The 26,644-nt window shown below is 34.8% G+C and overlaps 1 protein-coding gene across 4 annotated transcripts; it reads right to left on the bottom strand.

The window, feature by feature from the left end:
- On the bottom strand, nt 1-25,506 carry LOC105252842 (G protein-coupled receptor kinase 2). Of its 4 annotated transcripts, XM_011260441.3 has the most exons (9): nt 24,904-25,506; nt 15,832-16,036; nt 14,252-15,389; nt 5,522-5,617; nt 4,061-4,415; nt 2,993-3,899; nt 2,005-2,142; nt 1,159-1,287; nt 2-843 (listed from the first exon to the last, which is right to left on the bottom strand). In XM_011260441.3, the coding sequence occupies exons 3-9, from the start codon at nt 14,301-14,303 to the stop codon at nt 748-750; spliced, it is 1,773 nt and encodes a 590-aa protein (XP_011258743.1). In that variant the 5' UTR covers nt 14,304-15,389; nt 15,832-16,036; nt 24,904-25,506; the 3' UTR covers nt 2-747. The 4 variants fall into 4 exon arrangements, with proteins under 4 accessions (XP_025262353.1, XP_011258743.1, XP_025262341.1 ...); XM_025406556.1 differs by having other exon boundaries at nt 14,252-16,036; XM_011260442.3 differs by lacking the exon at nt 15,832-16,036.
- Nucleotides 25,507-26,644: the final 1,138 nt, after the last annotated feature.

Genomic DNA, 26,644 nt, shown 5'->3' with positions numbered 1-26,644 from the left:
CGTAAGTACATATAAAAAATGTTTACATACACAAATGATTGCACATTCGCTTGCATTTTTCTACACCTAAATGTATTTATTTTTCTCATCTCTCCTAAATTGTTTTTTAACTTAAAATAGCCGAAACTCAAGATTGAAAATTTCGAGCATTTTATAAATAATGAGAAATAAGATACATTTTACAAGTTAGACACCTCTCGTATTCGGAAAATGACACGTACCTCGTCATCATGCCGAATAAGATAACCATCTATGCATATGTCGTCTTGAATCTTCGTTCGTGATTCATAAATCGAGACACACTGAGGCTCAATTAAGCAGGTCGATATACGCACAAGAGTGCATGTCGTACCCTTCGGAAGATATATTTGGTAATGAAGATACCTACCACCTGACTGTATACAATACTGGCGTGTGTCGCGTATGACTATGTATATGCGTACATGTGTAGAATCGCGCGAGTTCTTACCGCATGGATTTCAGATCCCATCTAGTAAATCCAAGAAAGTGTGCCGGGGATCATGACACTTTGGATAATCGTAGTGATTTCCTATTAAACGAGCCGTGTCCGTAAACAGTTACCGAGGAGTCGGATGCCGTCGAAAAATCAGAGAGATCGGCTTGCTCTTATCACAGCAACCGCTGGCAGCAGCAGCATCTGGACACACGTCGTCGTCAACCGCGGCAGCAGTGTCGAAACGGCGACGACGTCGATTGATTCAGGCTGTTACTTGTGCTCATCCTGGATCAGCTGGCCGGCATTTCCGAGCTCTGCGTCTGCGACAACTCTTGCAGATAGCACTCCGACAGTGGAACCTCCCTTGTGCGAGCGCTCTGCTTTCTCTGCATAATATAATTGCAATATATTATTATAATATATCATTATATTATATCATTATAATAATATTTTAATAACTTTTTTTATAGAAATAAATTTTATAAATGCGTACAAATTTTTTTGATTATCTTTTCAATATGTTTTTCAATTTCAAAAAGTACTCTAAAAAATACTTCAAAATTCTTTAGATATTGCGAAGGATCTAAGATATCCTAATCTTTTCGATATATTTTAGATGTCCTTCGTATTATTATTTTTTATTCAAAATTAGATTTAAACAAGTTTAAAAAAATTGCAAGTGTTCAAAAAACACAAGTTACCTTTCTCCGAAAGGGGAAACACCCTCTATCTTCATTGTTGGGCGGAGTATGATTTACCAATAAGTCTGGGGTGGGCGTGTTGTTAGGACCTAGTACGTTCAGCTCCTTAAAACACTCAGTCTCTATCATCTGCAAGAAAAGGAAACGAAGACGAACGCGTCAGAGATTGCAGCTCAACGATCTCAGTTCGCAAAGTACATAGTGAGTGATTTAAGATCGGTAGAAGCTAAAGGTGGCTTGTGTGTAACGCGTCTACGCAGCATCGTGTCTTTAAATACATCCAGCTCGAATAACGCCAGTGATAACGAGTGCCTCTTGCACTACTTCTGACGTAGGAAAACACTTTGCTACGAGCTATGTATTTTTCGATCCAAGTGCTTGCATCGTTTTCCAGATGTTGCGTGTAATATTTTCAAAAAGTAAAGCAAACACTTTCTTGTCGAGCAATCAAAGAAGCTCCTAAAGCGCAATTAGATAATAAAACTTTAATATTAAATGACTTTAAATTTACACTATTTTATTTCATTTTATTTTTCTTTAATTTTTATTTCATCCGAGATATATTTGATTTCCAAAAATATGTTTACAAGTTTTACATTTTCAAAATTTTTTAATTTTTGAAAAAAAATTAGTCTTTTAAATTTGATAGAAAAAATTCGCACATGAGCCACGAAGATTATGATTTACATTCACATTATAATGAGGATCTTGTTAGTGATCGTCTATTGAGGGTCGTAAAACCAATATTATTTTTATGAGAAGGGTCAAAGGCCTCCGTGACGTGTAACATGTCTCACAATCGATGATTACAATATGAATGTGTGATGTCTACAGTGTGTCACTTACCTCGTTTTGCCATGGAATGGACACGCTGCCGGTGTTGAACTTGCTATAGAAGGTATCATCCGTAGCATCTAAATTGACACCTTTTACTGTGGAAAACTGCTCGATGTCCAGAACATCTTTGGCGTAAACCGCGCGAGGCTACGAATAAGAATAAGACATAATTAATGGTTTTGATTTATCTTTAAATTATTGTAAATTATATTACTAGAAAACCATATTTCGCGTATTGTGAAATATAATTAATAATATATTACATATATATATATATATATATATATATATATAATATATTAACAAAAAAAAAAATAAAAATATAAAAATGTAAAAGTGATTCAAATGATACAAATCAAATAAGAAGCAAAAGAAGATTAATAGGAAGCAAAGATGCAAGTAATGCGTGATAGTAATAATATATTATGATAGAAACTTTGTAAAATTATTTACCTTACACACACGTTTCGACCTTGCTCTGGATCCTTTTCAAAGTCAAATAAGAAAAAAGCATAATATTATTAAATACAACTTAACTGAATTTGACTTGAAAAAACCTAGAACAGGGTCGAAACGTCGTCAATATTGTCGTCGACAATACATTTTAAACATATTCTGTGTTTCTTATTGTATATAAGATAAATAATTTGACAAAGTTTCTATCACATAATATATTATTACTATCACGCACCATTACCTGTGTCTTTCCGTTCCTTCTTTTGCTTCTTTTGCTTCTTTTGCTTATCTGATATATATTATCTGATATATCTTATCTGATATATATACGAAATTCGATTGATATATATACGAAAGTATAAATATTATATCGAGATTTGGTGTAATTATCGAAATAAAACTTTTGTGTTATAAATAAATAAACCAACAAGTAGACATTCAACAAAAACGTGTATAACTAGCGCGAAACGAGAACAAAAGAAGAATAACTAAAAGTTTCGACATAGTTTTGATAGGGCGATCGATCACGATATCTACTTACATCCGGCACAAATGGCGGTTCCCACATACCGGCCTCGACCCTCTTCCAATTCAAACATTGGAAGAAACCATGGAGCTTCACCTCCTTTGCCCCGTGTCGGCCGCATTTACAACCGAGTCTGTTCTTCGGACTCTTCTTCAGCAATTGCTGACACAGACTTCTGGCATCCTCGCTGAACTTGGGCGAGTACCTCTCCTGATCCTCCTTGACGCGTCTATCGACCTCCTCGCGCTTGACCTTCTCCTTGCGGGCTCGAAACGGTGCCTGACCCTCAATCATCTCATATAACAGACAACCGAAGCTGAACCAGTCCGGTGAAAAAGTATACTTTTCGTTGTCGATTACTTCGGGCGCCATATAACCCACCGTGCCAACCCTACCGCGCACCATATCACCCTCGGTGATCTCTACCGCAAGACCGAGATCGGATATCCTCACGTGACCGTGGTCGTCCAGCAGTATGTTTTCTGGCTTGCAGTCCCTATAGACGATACCCTGAAGATGAAGATGCTCTAAACCGCACACTACCTCGGCCGCGTAGAATCGGGCACGATTTATGTCAAATCCTGGATCGCCGCCCATGTTGTAAATGTGGAATTTCAGGTCACCGCCATTCATGATTGTCAACACAAGACAGAGCGCATCCTTCGTCTCGTACGCGTACGCGAGCGAGACTACGAACTTGGAGTTGATCTTCTGCAGGATATTCTTCTCAATCAGCACCATCGATTCGCCCTTTCGCTTCTTGATACGCTTTTTCTCCAATTTCTTGCACGCGTACATCTTACCGGTGGCGCGTACTTGACAAGCGCAGACCTCACCGAAACCGCCCTTGCCCAGCACCCGATACATTCGAAAGGTCTTGTATGTCACTGGTTGCGCTTCCAGCCATTTCCACTGGAGATACCTGAAGAGACATAGAAAAGATACTTCCAAAATGTAGAAACTTTCAAAATTCTCTTTACAATCTCTAACATTGTCCACAATATTCGTCTTCAAACTTAAATTTTCATCGGGATAAATTTATTTTATTCGTTTACTGCAAATATATATTTATTGATATTTTACCTATAGAAATAGAAACTGTTGAGGAAGGCCGAGAACGGTTCGCTAGCAAGGAAGTTCTTCACAGTCTGCGCGACCTCGACGAAGAGCTCTTTACCGCCGGTGCTGAGTCGTTCCTCGCACTGGGAAATCAGAGAGTCGTTCAAGATATCGACCACTTCCGAACTCTCCCGCAGATACTGCTCGAACAACTCTTTCGCCCGTTCGATGCGGTTTTCATCTAGCTCGATCTCGTACTTCTCGATCGCGTCCAGAAACAGGTTGTAACGATGGTAGGCCGGTTTCTTATCCTGGCAGAACTGTCGAAAGAGCAACCTCCCGATCGGCTGCTGGTCCACTACATAGCCGTACCTGATGTCTGTTCGATATTGCGAATTGTGATGATTATGTTCTTATATCGATTCTTTGAAAAAGCTAATATAATATTTTGGAAGTAAATAATATTTGTATTTTAAATGTATACTTTCTACGCAAATTAATTTAATTTAAAATTTGATGGTTTAACTGGTTTTTTTAAAAGCGAATTACGTAAGTCTTCAGAGAACTCCAAAAAGATTTACGTCATCTTATCTTTTTTTTTTTAAAGTAGATAAAAATATATTTCTAGACATGTTTTGGCATTCAATGCAAAATAATTTTAAAAGTAGTTTTAAATTGAATAATTTGAATGCTTTTGAAATATTTAATTTGCATCAAATTATAATTTGATTATTTTCAGTTTAATTCGTGTAATATCAAATATTATATTAGTCGCATATCACAAAATAATATAAATTCTGTAATCTTGTTAAGATAGATTATTGTTATTTTATTTCCATAAAAAATTACTTTAACTTCTATATTTTATTTTAAATTTAAATTAGAGAAATGGCATAATTTAAAAAAAATGATAATATTCTATTTTAAAAGTAACGATATTCTACAGTCTACAGTAAATTAATAATCAATTATAAAATAATTTGCCAAAATTACCAATTCATTATATAATAGATGTAATATTGCAGATATATATAATATTAAAGATAATTCAATATACTGGTCAAATATACTAATATTTAATATACTCTCTATTTAATATGCTAATATTTAATATACTCTCAAAGAAAAAAAAATACTTTCTTGAATATTTTAGAATAGTGATTTATTTACATATGAACATAAGAGATATGCATGCATCTGCGAATTTTGATTAGTCGATAGGACTTTATCAAAGTAGGTTAACGGGATATGCAACGAGCGATTATCTCGTTTCCTCACCCTCCTGTAACTTTTTTCCAACAACTGCGTAATATGCGTTGCATATTGAAATGTAATAATTACAAGATTACTAAGTGAGCTTTGCACGAGATGTTCATTGTCGCGAAAGTCATGCTCAAACAAAATATTATTTAGCTTTCTCTAAGATTTTCCCAGCTTCTATATCTGTATCTTCTAGTTTCTGTACTTTTAACTTTAAAAACTCACCCAGTTTATCTTTTAGGCCGATGCATTGGGAAATATGTGGGAACTGAAGTATCTTCCGCCATTTCTTACTCTTGCCCTTGTTGCTGTCACCACCGCCTACGCAGAAGCAAACAGGAAAATTAAAAAAAAATACAGATAAGCATCAAAATATGTGAAATAATAAATCTTGTTCATCGTTTGAATATATTAAGATAACAACGTATTTCATTTCCGGTTTGATTCCTTCACGATGCAGAATTTTTTTACATCACTGCGAGCTATCTGAAATTTTTTATTAGGAATTTCATCATCGCGTAGATAAAAGAAAAAATTTTCCAATTTCAATACCTGCGCCGCTGTACGTTAATTAAAAACGAATACGCATATGGCTTATCCATATGATAGCCATTAATTAAAGATCGAGAGGAATTTGTAGTAATACCCAATGCGTTATATTGATAGATCCGGAGCATTCAAAGGTAGATTAAAAACAAAATAATCTATCGCTTTATTCGCTATTAACTTAATTTTTATCCGATAACATAATGACGTATATGTAAAAAAACAATCGTGTATTTAGAAAAAAATCGTGGTATTTTATAGATAAAATTTTCTCAAATATCTTTCGATATTAACATTACTGTGCACACGTGTATAACATCAAAGATATTTATAAAAGTACGATTATAAAGATTTATGATTCAAGTTCTAATGTTCTTTTAAATTAATCAATAATTTATACACTGAAATGACGTCGAAGAATATGAAAATGCGTTTAAGAAGGAAATTGTATAAAGTCTTTACGTTTCAATTTTGAAGCAGATGCTTCGCAAATGTCTTCACGGCGGATAGACAGCGAAATACTAGATTGAAAAGTACCGGAAGTTAGAAAATTCACTCAGATAGAGATAACGACTATCGGATCGATATTACAAGATTTATTCCAGGACTTCGTAGAATTCGAAACGACATTAAAGTTTGACCCCGTCACGATAGAAGCTGCTAAACGAGAAAAAAGTTATTCCATTTTACCGTTCACATAATTCATCACCAGAAATACATACAATATTCCCACGTTCTGTTTCTGCGTCTCCATCGGTAGAAACCGTTTGAAAAAGATTCGTTTCTTCATTTAATATAACATGGGAATCTAAAATTTCATATTTCATTTCTTAACACAAAATTAGTTTTACCACTTTTATATATTTTTGATAAAATAATAGTGAATAATAAATTATCAAAAAATTCAGAATCTCACATAAAGCAAAATTAACCACATTATTTTGTTTACTTAAATATACCCATATCCTAATTTAATAAGAATATAATTTTTATTGTTTAATAAATATGATAAATAGATCTTTGATGCCATAATTGTGGTCTTTTAAAATTATTATTTAACATCTCATTATATTTATAGTTACATTTAAAATATCATTTAACATAATGTCTCAAGAGAGAGAGAAATCAACATTGTCCGAGTTATTTCACGATAAAAAATGACAGACTTTCAGCAACTAAACTTCTGATATATCTTACATTCTCCTTCAACCACGGAGTATGAATCATCTCATACACAAGGCGTTACTTACGATGATAAACTCCGACAACGGAAACCTATCATGCGCGCCAACAAAAACTTATTAAAATCTTCGAACATCATAACGTTAGATAACACATTGCAATACACGTTCTGCACGATGCTGCATATGCAACAATAATGATTGATGTACATTATGTATCATTACATTACGTGATTTATCGAATATTGTTGCTATAAAAATAGCATAACGAATTTAAAAAATTTATTACCGAGAATTATAAATCACGAGAAAAGATAATTTTTTTGTAGCCGCAAAATGTTCATTTGTAAACGCTTCTTCCTCTCTGTATCGAGTCTTTAATCATTATACAATCAATTTAAATTTTTCAAGGAAAAAAACTAAAAAATATTACATAACTTTGTAGTATTTCTTATTGTATATACTTATAAGCAAATGGAAATTTAGAGAATTTAATTTCCAACATGAAAATGGATAATAAAAGTTCATTTAATATCGTTTTGACGCATTAAAATCTAAAAAAAATTAAAGATTAATTGGAAATATGCTTAAAAATAAATGCCCGATTTTAATTGCACGCGAACGAAAAAATTGACGTAAATTTCGAAACACTCTGTACATTTATTTGCATTAAACAAATTCTGATTACAGCTACGATAAGAAGATGCCGTAGCCTTCATTGCGGAATCCACAAAATCTCCCATGCGACGATGGTATCGATCGTGCGGAAAAACGAAAAGCACACGGAAAAGCGGAGGGAAATGTACGGGCAAGAGATGCATGATATTAGTCCCAAGTTTTTCGCTTCCATGAACGTCTCATTGTACAGGTCATCCCAAGAAAGCTCTGTTGTTATCGAGATAATAGATTATCTGACACAAAGTTGATTATGTAGAGAACCATATACAGATATTATAAAAATTGTTTGCGAATGCGTTAATGATATATATAATATATATAAATAATATATAAAATATATGTAAATAATATACATATATATATATATATAATATATATAATACAATTAAAAACTTTAACGAATAATGAACGCAGAAATATCAAGTAGAGAAAATTCGAACAATAAAAATAAGCCAAGTAAATGTCATTCCATGCATCAACTTATTGTTATTATTTAATAAATAATCCATGAGAAATATTAACCCAATTTACGAAGTAGTGCTTTTTTTCATTCTGATGAGAAAAAAAGATTAAATTGTACATTGATAAATTATTCAATGTCGAAAGAATAAGAAGGTGGCTCAAAGCCACCTGGAATAAAATATTCGTTAAGATCGAGTCGACTCGAGAGAGAATCAAATAGAGTGTCCGGGTTTATGCTCTCCTCGAGACACCCTGTACTTTGTCGACGTACCACGGGCTCGCTCGTTCGATCCCCAACGAGCGGAAGTCGGGGGTCGCGTAGCTCCACCTTCTCTTCCACATCGGTGGAGGAAAAGGGAGGAAAACGGGGGAGGAAACGCGGCGCGGTGCTTCGATGCGTGTGAATTGCATTGCGCGGAACGAGGACCTGTCCAATGCATGCGCTGCATCCTGTCTACAGAACGAATCTATCGCGTATCTCACCATCAATCGTTAAATGTGATCCACAAAAAATATTCGTCAAAATAGTATGCTAATTATGGTAGGAAATATGCATGCTTTTTATGATTCAATCAAATCTTTTGTTTAAAATTTATTTCGACTGTTTAAAAAATTAACGTCGATAAGTGACTCTCATGTAATCAGCTTGAGAGACGCATCTTGAAAACAGAAATTTAATTTTTTATTAATTATTTCAATATTAAAAAAAACACCAAAGTTTTTAATAAAACATCAAATGAAGAGACTGTTCAATTTTCATTTCGTATCTTTCGCAAACAAGACTCAATTATTTTTTTTGCAATATATAACTTATGCAATTGTTGATCTCATCTAACCGATGTATAGTCATGCATCAATATCAGAAAATAAAAAAAACCGCATTCGATTTGATTAGTCGTAATCAAAAAAAATATCCAGAATCACATAATACCAAAAGTGATGTTACAAAATTTGAAAAGCAAGATGTTGAAAATATTTAAAATAAATTAACGAATTTACTTGTAAAACAAATTAATAAGTTTACTAATATTTAAAATAAATCACGAATTTATTTCGTTTTTATTCTAATTTTTCTTGATTTAACTTTTTAATTTAAATAATTTATGCTATTTTAACGGAAAATAGATAAGCGCATTGCGTCATGCATTGTTCATACATATTTCAATTAACAAGTAATCATCAAATATTCATTCATCATATTCATTATTAATAATAATTCATTTATTCGTTCTATTACATTTTATCAATACTTGCGACCAAGTACAAGCGTAAGATTTATACCAATACACTACGATTTAAAGTAGTTGTTATTATAAACTAGTAATTTATCCGTGACAACTCGCGTTCCAATCGTGGAATTTCCTCATGTCTCGTCGTCATCACGTAATTATGTTAGTATGCGACAACTACACTCATAGCTTTATTTATGATAATTGCATTGCGCGTATCTTTGCTCTTTGATCATTATGATAATTGAGGTTCCCGGAACTCGACCCGAAACGAAACTTTTGATTATACGAACACGGTATACAAATATTTATTTTGTTGAAACACATCTTTCTGCAAATAATTGCATAAAATATCATCTTTTCATTATTTTAAATGTTTTTATTTAATGTTATATTTGATCTACAAGTATGCTATTATATTCTGCTATCCAACGATTTTTATCATATCATGAATTATGCTTTTGGTGTGTATTTTAAAGATTTTTTTAGAAGTTATTAAAAATTCACAAGTACACTTTATAAATTGCTTAATCGTCAGAATGATTCGACTTCAAAATTAAATTTTTCTTCGATGCTAAAATTATCTTTAATTATCAAAAATCCTAATATAAAAGAAAAAATAAATTCTCCAGAATAAAATTTAGATGATTCGACAGCGAGCGCGTTAACGTTCCGTTCTTCGAAAACGATTTCGCGCAGATATCAAAAAATCTCTAGAGTTCGTGAAAAGAAAGCCGGAACTTTAATTGGCAGTATCAGACTTTGATATGCTTTACGTATGCAAATCGGCGCATCGTGTCCTCCAGGGTTAATCTAGGATTAACAACATCGAGGACACTCCTCCCGACACGCGAACACAACGTTACGAGGCGATAGCTTCGCAGACGCAACAAGAGACCGCGCGATAAATTAGGATTTTGTAAGCTGGAAAGTATTTCGCCGACGCAACAGATTGATTACAGTCATTTGCCGATCGAACGCCCCGTTAATTACGTCGCCGCGTTACGACGAGTACGATAGACCGCTAATTAACCCGTTACCCTTCTAACTATCGGCTCTCCTGTATACTTACGTAATTCGCGGCTCTGTCGGGACTCCTCCCCGGGCTTTTATTTGTAAAGTTTATCAAGGCGATGTGATTACAAGGCTATTGACGCAGTCGCCGTTGCTACTCTCGCTATCACGCGAATCCATTTACCTACTTTCCGACCATCACATGGCGCGCCTGCACTCTCTTTAGGACAGGACGCCGTTTGTAATTTACTAATTAAACGCCAGCCGGTGGTTGTAACCCTCGACTGGTTGCCAGTCGATCGTAATTTGCGGTAATCAACAGACCTCGGTCTCAAGTTAAGTGAACGTAATCATGATTTCTATGCAAATTTTATTCGAAAACTCTCCTAGAGAGACTTTGGGCTTGCAGTTTCTCGAATTAAACTCTGAAATAGAGTCCATTTAAAAATTGAAAAATCGATCCTTTGTCGACTTTCATTTCCGAAATCTTCTGATTCTTTAATTAAACTGTTTTAAATATTAAATTGTTTTAAAATTTAATCTAAAGAAAAGTTTTACTTTTTTTTTCAATCGGGAGATCTTTTTTCTAAAAAAAGAATTATTCTACATGTTGAAAACAATTATTCTACTTTCTGATGCAAACTAAAAAATCTTCAAGATTGCTTTTTTTCTTACGAGAAGGAAACAAATCTTTACAATTATCGAGAATTTCGTTGTTAAAGAAAAAATCGTTGGTAGGGAAAAAATCAAATTATGAATTCTCACGTGAAAAAAGCGTGGGAATACGTTTATTTATACGACATCCTGCGGGATAGGCTGTACGCGCGGAGTATAACGAAAGGTGAAACGTCACGTTTCCCTGTCAGCGGCAAAGTTCGTTGTACCCTGTGACGAGGCTAAAAATAGACGGCAAGAATCGAATCGAGTATTTGACCCTGCAAAAAATCTCTCGAGTCCCTATCTTTTTGGTGTACACGTCAGAGGTGCGCGGGAGATGCTATTTTCGTCGGCTCGAGTTTCTCAATCGCGAAACGTTATTAATTGTAAGGGAAACCGACCCCTCGTGCTGTAGAATTTTTTATAATAACGGAACTGTAAAAAAAGATGTAAGTCGTGATATGCAATGAACATCAAGCGTGTTACAAAAACTCATATGATGATTATGACGTTCTTTGTTCAAAAAATGAGTTTTACGGAGTTATTCCTATATAATTCCAAATTAATAATTAAATAACTGAAATAGTTATTTATTAAAATACTTATTTATTAAAATAGTTATTTATTATTTATATCGAACTATACATTAAAACGTTTAATGTATAGTTTAACGTTGTCTTAAATTATTATTTATCTCTGATTTCCTAGAAATAAATGTAGAGATTAAAAAAATAATTATTCTGACATTGATTAATAATAATTACATGTAACTCGTAGAAAAAAATAATTAATATTATTTTACGATGCTTTCCGATTATTTTACGATGCTTTCCGATTATTTTAAATCCTCTCGTACATGTATATTATAAATTTTGCAACTGTAAATATATCTTTTCGATAGTGCATCGTTGAAAGAAAGATGCAAAAAAATTGCTTTTACAAAAACTTTCAAGCGAGCTCATGCGCCTGAAATATCGTTAGTGATTTCATATACAATTTATTTTTTCTCTCGTTTTTTTTCGTTCTCTATATCAAATAAGTATCGAATATACGACGAGTGATGGCTCGTGCGATACACACCGTAATTTCATTTTTAATTTGCCAACGTTAGAGCGTATGCTCGTCATGGAGGTCTCGACGCTATGGATTCTCGGAATTAAAAGTATAACATATATATTTGCGCTCTTGAGATCGAAGATCTCTTCCTTTTATTTTTTTGAGCAGGAAGATCGCTTCTTTTTATTTTTTTTATAATTGATAAATATTCATCCTCTTGTGCAATCTGGTATCTGTTAAATAAATGATATTTTTCTTATTTTTTTATCAATTTTTTAAATCGTATTTCTTTGAATTGAAATTTATAATGTTTTTTAATCTTTCTGAATTTTTCATGTTCTATAGATCTTATTATATTTTTTTCATTATTTCTTTAAAGCTTAAATTTTTTCTATTGTATTGTACATTCAAATTTAACAGAAAGAAATGTTTTAGATATGTAAAATTCAAAAAAAAGCAACAAAAATGTACGGCATTAAAAAAAATGTCCGGTTAGCGTAGATGCACAAATCAATTTTGATAGGTAAAAAGCGAAATAATAACCGGTGTTTCTTTTATTTCACGTTTTAGCGGCGCCTGTGACGAGAGATATATGTGTTAAAACGTGTTGGATCAAAATGAAAAAAAAAACCCCGATTTTTTCTCTCCCTCTCGCCGTAAAGATTTTTTTATTTCAATCTATCGCTCGCGTTACGGCGCTTAAGCTGTCGTCGTAAGCATCAAGATCGTTTTTATGCGCGCATTAAAATACGGACACCTACACTAAGCCGTCATAAATGCCTCCGCCGGATAGGCCCTCTTTGATCCAATGCATCGTGTCTAAACACGTATAATGACAACTGCAAAAGCTTGCCATCTTTCAATTAGTGACGTTATAAATGTCTACAATGGATATTTTTTTATCAATAACAATAATCCAAATTATATTTTCAATAAAAATATACAGAAAATATCAAACGCGCAAGTTTCTTTCACTAATCTTGTGATCGAAAATTTTTGAATGTCGATGTAAGTCTCGTGTAACATGATAAAAATTACAGGAAAACAAATTTTATTCGGACGTGAATTATGTTTAAATCTTTTCGAGAAATATAATTACGATTAAATATAAAAATACGTTTATTCTTGTTTACGCCGAAATACGCACCCAATAGTTAATCTTGTCAATAATAGCGATTCGATGTGTTAAACGACGCAAAAGTAACGATAAATATTGCACGTTAAACCCGAACGCTCAATCTCGCGGCTAAAATTGCGGAGCGATTTTACTCGCAATAAATGTCGCCCAAGCGAACACTTGGTAATAACGATGTACAGGGTGTTTGAAAAGACTATATATAAGTACGTACATACAATATACAATATCGAAATTGTACGTTCAACATGCATTAATCGACTGAACTTAAATAACTGCTTTTGACACGTATTGTAAACGACGCACTATTAATTATTACACGTCATAAAATGATTTGTGCAGCTACATAATAAATACACATCATAATTCTTATTCTCAACAATAACTTCGATAAAATAAAAATGGTAAAATTTAGAGTATTCATGAATTCAATGTGTATTAATTGGTTCAAATCAAGAGTTAAAAATTTTCGACTTATCACATACAATTGTAATTGACTCGATTATCACATACAATTGTAATTCATGTATCGTTAATCATTATATATCGTAACAATATATTTATATAAAAATTGCACAAACTTTTCGATTACGGAATATATTTATTATGTCACTCAATATAATTGATTTATTTATTTATTAGATAAGATATGAAGCTCATTATATAATATTAAAAAGAAAATAAAGCGAGATTGTCAACACAATTGACTGTTTGGAATTTATATAATTTATATAATTTATATAATAATTTATAGAATTTATATAATTTATATAATAATTTATAGAATTTATATAATTTATATAATTTATATAATAATTTATATAATTTATATAATAATTTATAGAATTTATATAATTTATAGAGTTTATATAATTGTAAGATTAATTCATTGTTCAGAATTGAGTCATCAATGCATGTCGAAGTGTATTTTCTAATAAATAGATGAGTAAAAAAATTTTGAAAAATAGCAATAAATGACGACAAAGTCAAGACTCACCTTCTCTCGCTTTCAGGTACACAGTGTTCGCGACGATGTTCTCCAACTCCATCAATTCCAGCTTGATCGGATTTGCGCGGCCGAATCGGGTGGGAGAAAAAGAGGCCTCGTGATCGACGACGACGTCGACAAATGACGTTGACGAGGAGCACGTCTGATTGTTGTCGTTGCTGGTACACGGGGTTGATCACCCTGTCGGGTCCTAACAGACCAGTTCCCATCTGCGGCCCCGGGACACCACCAGGGTCCACGATCGGTCCCCTTTCACCGAGGACCAACGAGCGAGGAGTCGATTATGTCTCTCGATGTATCTCGATTCGGACCTTTGCTGCAACTTTATCACTAATCGAATGAGAAAGAATCTCAATGCGAGAGATTCATTCGATTTCACTTGCTCAGTCAACTCTCAACTCGATCGATCGTCGAAATCAACTTATTTGGAATCGATTCAATTCTCAGGAGAATTCTTCAAGGATCACGTGTATTAGTCTCTTGAAGGAAGAAAAAATTGCGCACTTGCATTCAAGTGGCTCGGCGACGCAAACAAGGATGCTGATGAATAGCTTTGAGGTTGTCGCTCGCAATTAGATTAATCGACGAAATAGTTTAAGTGTATCTCGTGAAAGACGACGTTGTGCTGATTTTTTATCAAGACCAAATCGATCGCGAAGTGGATGGCGTCAGAACCGATGATGCCAAGATAAATTCGGCGCCTCGGCGGATCCCGTTTAATCAGTCGGTAGATATTCTATCAGTCTAGGATCTCTTTTATCTTTCGATAGGCGAAGTCAACGGATCGAATAGCAGTGTTACGGAAGAAGCTTTATCACCGTTCATGAATCCAGCGTACATGAATCTCCCAATCCGACGGAATTAGATCGCTCGATGCTCAAATTCGTCGTATGCGTTGATCGCATAATCGACGCTCGTCACCGGCGGATTCCGCGCAATCATCCTCGCTGTCGAGCCGCGATTAACGATCCCCACAATCATCGATTCTTCCTCAATCAAACATTCCATCAATTCCTCCCCCGATGAGCGACGAGGGCGTCTCGCGAGCATCGACAAGCGTGCCCTTTCACTGGCGTCATCCAGATAGAATTTGTCCTCGTTATCTGCACTCGCAATCAGACTCGCGCTACAACAACAAGTACAAGAGAAATTGACGGTCGATCGAGAGTAATTCTTGAATCCTTGCGCTCAGGTTCGCGCGAGGCATTAGTGACAATATCGCGATACAAGGGCGAAAGGCTATCTTTGATACAAGTTATATAGCAAGGCTACATCGAGGCGTTAATGGACGACGGGACGACTCCGAGTGTGCGTGCTCCTTTAACGTGACCTCGCGAAAATATCGCGCGAACTCCGGGATGCGCTCGCTCGAGAGGGACGCCACGTGTGGCGAAGTGCCTTTCACTTTTCTGACGATGAAATACGCGCTGGCCCCAAAACGGACGGCTGGCTGGTTGACTGGTTGGCTGACTGACTGGTCGCCGAAACGCGGAGGAGATTCGGATCGACGACGAATTACGCGGGAATGCCGATCTCGCGTGCGCGATTTCGCTCACTTATTCGCTCACTCTTCTTCTGCGGCGCGACTCCTCTCCTTCTCCTCCTCTTCCTCTTCCTCTTCTTCTTCTTACGGTGCGCACCAAGGGTGAATGACATTCGCCGAGGGCGGCGGATTCCTAATGGTTCCCCTCGCGCATTTCATTTCTCTCGCGCGTTCACCGACGCGTTACTCGCGTGGACCGCCTCGTGGATTCGCTCCCGTGCACGCGCATGCTGAAAAACAATCACTCGTGGATTCGATTGCCTTTTATATTGTGAGAATTCGAAGATTTTCGAAGAATAAAAAGAAAGAAAGAGAGGTAGATAGATAGATAAATAGATAGCTAGAGAGAGAGGGAGAGGGGGGTAGAGAGGTAGATAAATAAATAAATAAAGATAGATAAATCGAGAGAGGGGAGGGGAGGGAGAGAGAGAGAGAAGGGTAGATAAAGACAGAGAGAGAGATAGAGAGAATCGATCGTAACACAATATTAATTACGATTCATTTGATGTTTTAATCGTGTCACTATTATACCCGACTTTACAAAGGCGTTGTTTACTATTACTTTCCCCGGGAAACATTAATTCAATATTTGATGAAAAAAAGTGACCTTTATGCAAAAATAAATATTGGCGAAAATGCAGCGCAGAAAAAAACCGGAAATAAATAATCATTAATAACGTTCAGAACCGGATCGTACTTCAGCATCTCCACGTGCTCAATAATTATTCTCTAAAAAAAGATTCCTAAACTTCACAAACGCACCTACGCATTCCTCGCAGAAACATCGGCGAGTGTGCTCATTAGCGCGACATCGCGTCACTGACGCACATGTGCGTACATAAGCGTGAATGGCGACGCAGCGGACAGGTGCGTCGAGGAGGAGAAAGGGGAGTGAGGGGGAAGGATGAGAAGAGAGATGGAGATAGCGGCGCGCGGCGCGACGTTAATCTAATAAGCGGAGTACGCGAATGTTCCACGTATATTCATATCCGGCCGAGGCTTTTAATGGGCGATCCGTTTTCATAGACAACACGCACACATTCGTACACGTGTGCGACACCGCCGGGGATATAAATTCCGAGTAACCGCGGAAACGCGGGGATTAGAACGTCGTGGAATTAGATGGACTCTCGCTACCGCAAATTGAACTCGCGCCGTCCTTTTCAATTATAGCGAGCCGACCGACCGGCCGATGAGACACGCTCCTCCTTTTAATTCTCCCGATATCGCGCTCGTCTCGCTGGAAGCCGGTTCGATTAATTCTCGCGTAGCAAATCGCCCCGAGCTAGATGAACATCCGAGAAAGACGGGGAATTTGCGACGCTCCTAATTGGAGCTTTTAACCTTCGCAATAAGAACGATTCAATGACAACGTAAACATCGGCCTTTTAAAGCCGTAAAGCTTCTTTGATATAGAAGTATCGCAAAAATTATTATATCGTATTTTTAATTTTATATACAGGGTGTTTCTTAATAAGTTCGAAAAATTTCAGGAGATGATTGTTTGTCGAAAATTAAGGGAGGTTTTTCATATAAACATATATTATTTTTTTCTCAAATTTCGAACAAGTTAAAGAAATGAAATTAGATGGATATTTTCTATTAGTAAAAAGATTATTTATTAACATTTTTTTTCGACCTCCCTTATTGTTATAAGGGGATGAAACTAGCAACCCCTATTCAATTTTTTATTAAAACTTTTTAATACCGGAATATGATCACCTAAAAATATGCATTAAAAAGTTTGATTTATTTAGAAACTTTTGTATTTCTCTTATTTTGTTCATAAAATTTGTAGTTTTCAAGAAAAAAAATAAAATACGTTATCGTGAACAGCACGATGCTAAATAGCATAGGTTTCGAATTACGAGAAGTTAAATTTCAAACTAAAAATAAAATTAAATGTTGGAACAAAAACAAAATTATAATAAAAATGTGAAAACCAAAAAAATAAAGGGAGGGATGTAGGAACATATATTTATATGAAAAAAATCCCTTAATTTTGAACAATGGATCATCTCCTAAATTTTTTCGTTATTAAGAAACATCTTATATATCATTTATTATTAATTTTATATATATTCTTTTCTTCTATTTTACGTAACCGTATTATTTTTCTCATGTTTATATTTTCTAAAAGCGAGGCATTTTATCGTCCGTCATTGTAATGTAACCTTACATCACGTAATTGTGACGGAATTAAACGACATACGATATGAGCCGCGCTTTAACACGTTACGTGCTGCGAGAAGAATTGTTTCTGAAGAAATGTGTGATTGGCGGAATAGTTTTTGAATGGCAAAGAGTGTTAGCACCACTTGCGGCGATGCATCGTCCCGGCACGCACTGGAATGCGCGATGCGGTTTTCATACCATTGTCGAGATAGGCAATACGCGACTGTAAATTGACGGCGCGACGATGCGACGTGTCGAGCATGTCTGGATTCCCGGTCAGGCTAATATAGTATCTCGCCATTAATCGCGCGATTGCATTCCCTTTCGATCCACCGTTCGATCCATAACGCAATTTCGTTGTAATTACTCTTTCACAAACAAAATCCTATTTCACCGCTGATGTTGACTTCGAACGAGAGACCGCCTATGTACATTTATCTCCGTTTTTTAAAGGTCTTTTCACACGATTAACGTTTCTTTTTGCGACGATTTATTCCCGACAAAATCGCCCATTTTCATCATTTTTCTATCGTGTAGCAGATTTGCGATGATATAAAGTCCAAAGAAAGGAGAAGATGTTTGCGACTCGATGCGCTTGCACATTGAAATACGGCGTGGAACACGCGTAAATCGGTACAATAAATCAGTTTGAACGTCGCGATGACCGCGAAAGCGATAAAACGTTTCCAACGCGAAAAAAAGGAAGAGAAATGGATCAGAAAGAGAAAGAAAGGAGAGAGAGAGAGAAAAACGAATCGCCGCCTCTGAAACCTTCTCTACCTGAATCGCGAGAACGAGGCAGTCGTTTCGCTCGCGTGCATCCCCTTTCGACGATTGGCGATATATACACACAGCGAAATAGAAATTGCCAATAACGACGCGACGGAACAATACACGCCGCTGACGTTGATATGCATTAGAGGCGTTCGCATTGTGTCAATCAGTAATGCAGTTTATACATGATTGACAATATCATAGGCAACGCGAGTACGTCCGTACATGTGTACAGGATGTCCCAGATAGAGTCAATTTTTTTTTCACCGTCATTCGATTTAATTTCGCGTGTAACATTTCTTTACAAAAATGTTGGTTTTGAATTATAAACAAGTAAAGATAAAAAATTTTAATTTTTTAAAATTTATTAAGTAATTTTAATATTAAATAAAATTAAATAGGGTAAATAAATTGAAGAGTGATAGTTTAATAATATTTAATTAATAATATTTATACTTAAGTTTTATTAATTTTTATTTTTTACTCATATTTTCTTTCATTTATATATTTTATTTTTTAAAAACTATAATTTATATTTTTATTTAAATTTTTATGTAAACCTATAAATTAATTTTATTACCTATAAATTAATTTTATTTTATATATTTTCCAATAAAATAAAATATTTAATTTAATAATATGTATTATATATATTATTAAATTAAATTTATTGGAAAATATGTAAAATAAAATTAATTTACAGGTAATAAAATTAATTTATAGGTTTAAATAAAAATATAAATTATCGTTTTTAAAAAAATGAAATATATAAATGAAAGAAAACATGAGTGAAAAAATAAAAATTAATAAAACTTAAATATAAATATTATTAAAATGTAATTATTTAAATATTAATAAATATTATATCATAAATTAATTATTAAATTAATTAATTATTTAATATTTATATTAATATAATCTTATTATTTATTATTAATTAAATATATTATTAATATTCAAATATATTAATTAAAACTTAAAAAAATTTAGAAAAATATAAATTGATAACAATATACAAGTTTCGAAAGTTAATAAAGATAATTTTCAGACAATCTCCAATCTTATTTCAGTAAAGAAATTCAAGCTCTGAGTTATAGAGATTAAAAAATGAAACAGAATGAGGTCCTGTTAAAATTTTAGTATACTTTCGTTCGTAAAGATTCGTTCAATATTGGCCAAAAAGTTGGTAGGCCGAAAGAAATACGATTGATCTGGAACACCATGTACGAGTACATGTATGTGTATGATAGATACATGTAATGTGCATTTATAGGTACAATGTATAGCCGCTTATGTGTTGTGTGCGAAAAAGAGGGAGAGGAAGAGAGCGCGAGATGAGGGTTCGAGGGGGATAGAAAAGGCAATTCCGCTGTATCAGCGCAAATGGCTATTGGCCGACAGGAAGGAACGCCATGCGCTTCTCCGCAGAAGACGATAATAATAAACGTTTACGATCGGCAAGCTTCAAATTGGAAGCGGACCAAGGGTCCTTACACAATGGGCCCTTACGATATTTCAATATCCGGCGTCCTTCTTCCAGGATTATGGATTATCTCTCTTCGTCATCTCCTTCTCTCTTTTTTTATCGGTTCGAACGTGCCCATAATTCGTAACGGACAGAAGATGAATTTTTCCGGAATTCCTCACGAATTTTGATAAAATAAATCGACACTCACAGGAAGTTGAAATTCATCTATATAAATTTTATGACTGTACACGCATGAAATGAGGCTATAAAAAAATTAATAATAAATTATAAATATTTTAAATTTTTGTGACATCTCACATTATTAATATTTTCATTTAATTATATTTTGAAATATAAAAAAGTGATCAAATTTTCGAAACGACGATGGTTTTATTAAAAACTTATGCGTATATATTTTATCTAAATTTATGCGTATATATTTTATCTAAATTTATTTTTATTTTTTTTTCAGCAGCTCTCTTTAACGTATTTGAAAATAATCAATTTTTACTAATTGTAAATGTATTTTTTTAGAGATTGCGATGAATGATTTTATAGAAATTTTTCAAATTGATAAAATCAGCTAAAATGAATGATAGATATCAGATATATAAGAACGAAAAGTGCCTCGATGTAATAATAACATGACTGAGTGAATCTGTTATTGTTGTGGGATGCACAGCTTGCTTTATTTTCGGCTGACAAATGCTTGATATACAACAAGCGTTGCGAAATTAGTTTGAACTAGACGAAAGTTTCACGCTTCGATGCGAGGGACAATCGTCGAGTATCACGATATAATGTAATTGTGCGTTTCATTTGCGTTACATATGTATGCAAGATATAAAAGGATGATTAAATAGCAATTCTTTTCTTTCATGCTCAGTTCAATCTAATATATATCTTTGTTTCAAAAAAATTTTGTGAAAAATGAAGTATTTTTTAGTAAATATTTTTTAGTAAATATAAAATTTTTTAATAAAATAATAAAATTAACGATTAGAAACTTAAATATAGATTACGAAACTATTTAATTGTTAAATGTACTGTAGTAATTATTAGAGGATTTAACAATTTATAAATACATTCTACGTTGCAGTTTTAGCGAAAAAAATTCCGTCTGAGAAATTTTTATATCGTGCAATTTACGTTAATAAGGACAGTTAGGAACATTTTGCCGATATCGAAATAAATATATTCGAGATACGATAACGGATATCTCTGATGCCAATATTTTAAATCCGGCGTTAGTTAACGATGCCTGGGAAACTAGTGTCGATTTTCGTGCGATATTCCGTAACTACATTCAATTTCAGTCACGCGAAAGTTTCGAGTTTCGCTATCTCAGATTCCGTAATTTGCAATCTGCGGTCTGATGAGGGGACTTTATTAGGATATGACTTTAAAGACGGTATATTATACATACGATTTGTTTCGTTGTTTAGAAAATTAGCGACGTACTCGACGGCAATTTGCAACAGAAACCAATCGTGGAAGATTTTCCTCGTTTGCAATTCATCTAATCCGACTGCAATTCAACGTTTGACGATGTCGAATTTACGTACGTAATATCTGCGTCATGAAATAAAAATAAAAAATATATATAGATATATGGGAATACCGACAAGATTCAGCTACTTTATTACGATATTTTCTTTCTCATAATGATAATGAAGAGGAAAATTTCCACTACAAAACGCGATACAACTGCACACAATTAACTTATGCAAGACGCATACGTAATTAAAGTCTTGAATATCATCCGTTTTGATAATATTTAATTATATATTAATATTTATTTAATTATTTAATTATATATTATATTATTTAATTATATATTAATATATATGTAATTGATTATTATATTTAATCTATCAATTTTGACATTATATTATAATTATAATTAATATTTTTTATTTGTTGCTCATTAAAAATATTAATTATAATTGGTTCTGCTCATTTTGTTTCACTAACTTATAAGACGTATTATATTGGATATGTCAAATTATACGCGGAGATTCAGAATTCTATCACGAATTACGCTGTATTCGAAGCGTATTATAAAAAATAAAGAGAGAGAAGGAAAAACAGAGAAAAAGGATGAGATTTACTTCGTATGATCAACGTGTTCGCAGAAGAGAGCAAGCACTTTTGCGTTGACAATTGACCGGCTGGTAGGCACGTGCGCGCAAAAGCATATACATCGTACGCTTTTTCGCACTAGAACGCGGCGGCAAATGGACTTTAGGGTGTAAATGAATATTGCAAGTTCCTGTTCCTCTCACCCTTCTCTCCCTTCACTAACACGCCATGCGCCGGCCACGTTAACCAGACATATACACGTATATATTCTACCTGTCGCCCGGGAAGCCTCGTTCGATGACCCTGTGAGACTCACTTTTCTCTCTCGATCCACTCGCGCTTTTCATCTCTCTCTTTCTCACCGAATAAAAGCCAAATTTTCGCACTAACGTTCGGGCACTGCGATTTATTGCCCAGTATATTGCCCGTCTCGACTCGTGTGTCAGGATGAGCGTCGCAGACAAATTAAGTGTCTAATCGCTGAAGAAAAGTATCATTGCACGACAATTATAATTTAATAATTATAATTTAATTAACATTTAACATTAAATATGCAACAAAGATAACTAGGTTAAGCTCTATCATCTCTATTTATTATTATTTTATTCGAAAATTCGTTACAATTACAATAACAATGAACAGATTTTTCTTTCAAGTGTGAGAAAGCGAGAAATGAAAATTTGCACAGGAATATGCCTAAGTAATTTTGTTCAGCACGATATACATGCTGATATTTAATATATAAAAGAAATTATTTTATTTATTATTATATAAAATTATTATTATATATAAAAAAAATTTATTTATTATTATATAAAATTAAAAACAGTTTACTAATAGATACTTGATTTATTTATTTTCTTGTATTTTAATTTACTTTATATATCTTAGAAATTCATATCGAATATATATCTTGCATAAACTTAAATATCTTTTTAAACAGAGTATATCGACTTAAGTGTCCGTCTTTACAATGCACTTTAGCATATTCATGCGGATTTCTCTCTGCGATGTGTTTGTGTGTGTGTATCCATGTGTGTGCTTAGTAAACTAGCATAAAAGCAGATAGATAAATGAAGGCGGAACGACGAATTAATCGTGCAATTACGACCGATAAATAGGACTATTAACTGGCGAAATATTCGAGTCTCTCGCGCGCTCTAAAGATCCGACTGTGGATTCTCTCTTTACGTAGCAAACACTCGGGGAATCGTATCTAACGACAGCTTAATACGCCTTCTATTTGCTCTCGTCGGCGGCAAATAGAAGAAGAAACGCGCGCATGAATCGAACACATGCCGCGTTTAACCCTTTCGAGCCCCCGAAAAATTTCAGTCCCGCAAAAAGTGCGTGTTTATCGACCACCGTGTCTCTTTCATTACAGATTCCATAACCAAATTAAAATCTTTCCTGTCAAGAAGGGATGTATAAATATTTAATGATTAATTAATTTCGGAGTAATTATATTATATATATATTATATATTAATAATTAATGATTAATTTTTGTTGCAGTAATTAAACATCAAAGATGAGAAACTTTTAGCAAAGTAAATTTCAGAAGAGAAATAAATAGTAAACTATTTTTCAATTAATTCTATTGTTGGGTTAATAAAGTTTTAATTTGACGTTTAATTATAAAGATATTTAATATTGAAAAAATTCGATAAAACATAATTACGTCGCTATTTTTATTACAAAAAAATTCCCAAATTTATTTTCAAAGAAGTTATATACCGTAAAAGAGTAATATTCGTGGGTTATTTTATACATGACCTTATGTAAAAGTTATTGCGATATTAAAAGTATATCGATTTCAATAAATTATTTCGCTTGCTAAATTACTGAATGAAAATACAGAATCGCTACGTCTTTAATATTGATGACTTAAATACTAATGACTTTCACGTACAGCTCGAAAATGTAAACAATTTTACGAGTTGTTGGATACATTGAATATTAATGTCGAGATGTTAACAAACAATACTCGTGTATGTATCTATTGAATACATATGTTGAATATAAAATCCGTTGTCTTATTCAATGTAATAATTAAAATATGAATGATCTTGCGCGCGCGCGCGCGTCAACAAGGGTTAATCGCAGTTAGCGTCAGTCTCAGAAATTTTGTAACACGCGATTCTCTATCTCTCTTTCTCGCTTCTCCGAAACAAGCATTCGCATACGACAATCGTAAGCTTGAGGAGCGTGCGTACGTCGCCGGAAACGCGGGAGCGATCGCTCCGAAGTCGCGCTCGTGATCGAAACGTGTGAGCTGCTTCCATTCCTCCTCCCCTTTCTCAACCTGTAATCTTCAACGCCGGTTCTCGCGATCGAGTCACGAGCCTTCGATTCGGAGTAGAAACGGAGTAAGCGTGACCCGGCGACCCGCGAAAAAACGTGTCATCCGCGCGATGTCAAAAGGAGAAAAAAACACAGAGTCGGAGAGGGAGAAAGAGAATGAAAGGAGGGACAAGAGAGAGGGAGAAGAAGAGGCATCGCGTTACCGATCGAGTTTCACGACGCGTTCCGTTCCGAGAACATGAGCGCAAGGAGAAACGCAAGGACGGGCGTAAAGCCGAATGTCTGTCTCACTTACCTCGATCCTGATCGTGGAGGAGATGACAAGAGCCAGGGGGGGTCGAAGGAGATGCGTTTAACAGAGGCGGCGACGAAGCTCCGATAGTAGTAGCCGGCGTGCGTACGTGCGTCTTTCTCTCTCTCTCTCCGTCGTAAATCTCACCCGGTATAGCCGACACACAGAAGCACACACCGATTGACAAGCAGAGCACCGCGCGGTCGTATCGGCGACACGCGAAGAAAGCACAATGGCCGACCGCGCACCTCCGGTCTCACGGTCACGATCCGCCGCACGGGGTCCACGAGGCGTGCTTCTTCTTCCTTCTCCTCCTTCTCCTCCTCCTCCTCCTCCTTCTCCTCTTTACCGCTCTCCCCTTAAGAAAGAGAGAGAAAGAGAGACACGCGCCTTTCTTCCTTCCGGGACGCGACGCGACGTTAGCGATCGCGACACGACACGAGCATCGTCGCGAGATAACCGAACGAACGCCTGCGAGGCACGACGGTTCGTCACTGTGTGTGTCCGATCGCGTAAACTCGCGTTCTCTGTCGTTCTCTCGCGCCAACTTCACTGCGCCCCGCTCCGCACGATGGACGAGAACCGACTGACTGCTCCGCGGCGCGCGGCGCCGAGCACGCGCGGTGGGGTGGGGATGAGTGGGGAGTGGAGACCGGTGGGTGGGGAAGGGAAGGAGACGTAGCGTGCTCCTTTGCGTATCGCGGCGTAGAGAGGCACTATTATTCGTCCACGGACGAGAGTGAGATGTATGTATGTGGCGCGAGCCGCTACGATTGGGTGTGGTAGAGTCCCTAGACTCGTCCTCGTATCGACCAGCCGACGTTACCGCCATTGTTCGCCGCTCGGTCAACGCGCGAAATTCAAACGTGCGCAAGAGAAGTCTGGAAAGGATACGGCATAATTGTTTCTCAATCGAATTTTTAAATATTTTTCTCCGAAATTTTTTTTCGGAGAAAAATATTTTTTCCGATTATTTTTTCGAAATTTTTCAATATAGAATCTTGCTAAACGTTTATAAAGGTTATATGTTTTTTTGATTTTTAATATGAATTTAGAAATAATTATTTTGTTTCTTTTCCACATAATAATAAGTAATTAATTATAATTTTATATTATAACGTGCGCGTGTAATAATGATTATTATTACAATGACAAAGGTGTGACAACTATTTGACAGAATTTAGATATTTATAAAACATAAATAAAATAATTGTTTACCGTATGTACTGGAAAACTTAAATAAAACTGACGGAATGTAATAATGGCAGCAAAAGCACTAAAAGGTGCAATTATATGCAAGAAATGCAAAGAAAGGAATGTTTGCACGACAAATTGCTTGAAATGTCTGGAAATCAAGATCTTTCTCAGTGAATTCCAGACATGATGAGATGAGTGAATTGTTTTGAAAAATCATACACATTTGAAAGATCCTCGCAAAGTATGATCAATATGATTATTCGGTATAATAAATATTGTGCAAAAAATGTCTAGATATGTATTTGCGCATAAATAATGAGTAAAAATAAAACGATATATAAAAATGATACTTTTCTTCAAAGACTCTCTTTCTCTCTCTCTCTCTATCGATATAAATATTATAAATTATGTTATATACATCTATCTTTTATATAAATATATATATATACGTAGAACAAGATTTATGCATCGAAATAAATTAGCTTTTTTACATTACTTTTTTATTTCGTAAAATTAATGTAATAAATAATATAAAAGAGATTTATGC

Source organism: Camponotus floridanus, unplaced genomic scaffold (assembly GCF_003227725.1).
Source record: "Camponotus floridanus strain SB8 unplaced genomic scaffold, Cflo_v7.5 scaffold1, whole genome shotgun sequence".
Lineage (NCBI taxonomy): Eukaryota > Metazoa > Arthropoda > Insecta > Hymenoptera > Formicidae > Camponotus > Camponotus floridanus.
This window is presented reverse-complemented; position numbering and strand designations above follow the sequence as displayed.

Coding starts and splice junctions, on each gene's coding strand:
- LOC105252842 (XM_025406556.1), bottom strand. CDS start 14,303: ATGGAGTTGGAGAACATCGTCGCGAACACTGTGTACCTGAAAGCGAGA. Junction 5,618..14,251: donor GTACCTGAAAGCGAGAGAAG/GTGAGTCTTGAC, acceptor GCTTCTGCGTAG/GCGGTGGTGACAGCAACAAG. Junction 3,900..4,060: donor AACAGTTTCTATTTCTATAG/GTAAAATATCAA, acceptor ATGTCTCTTCAG/GTATCTCCAGTGGAAATGGC.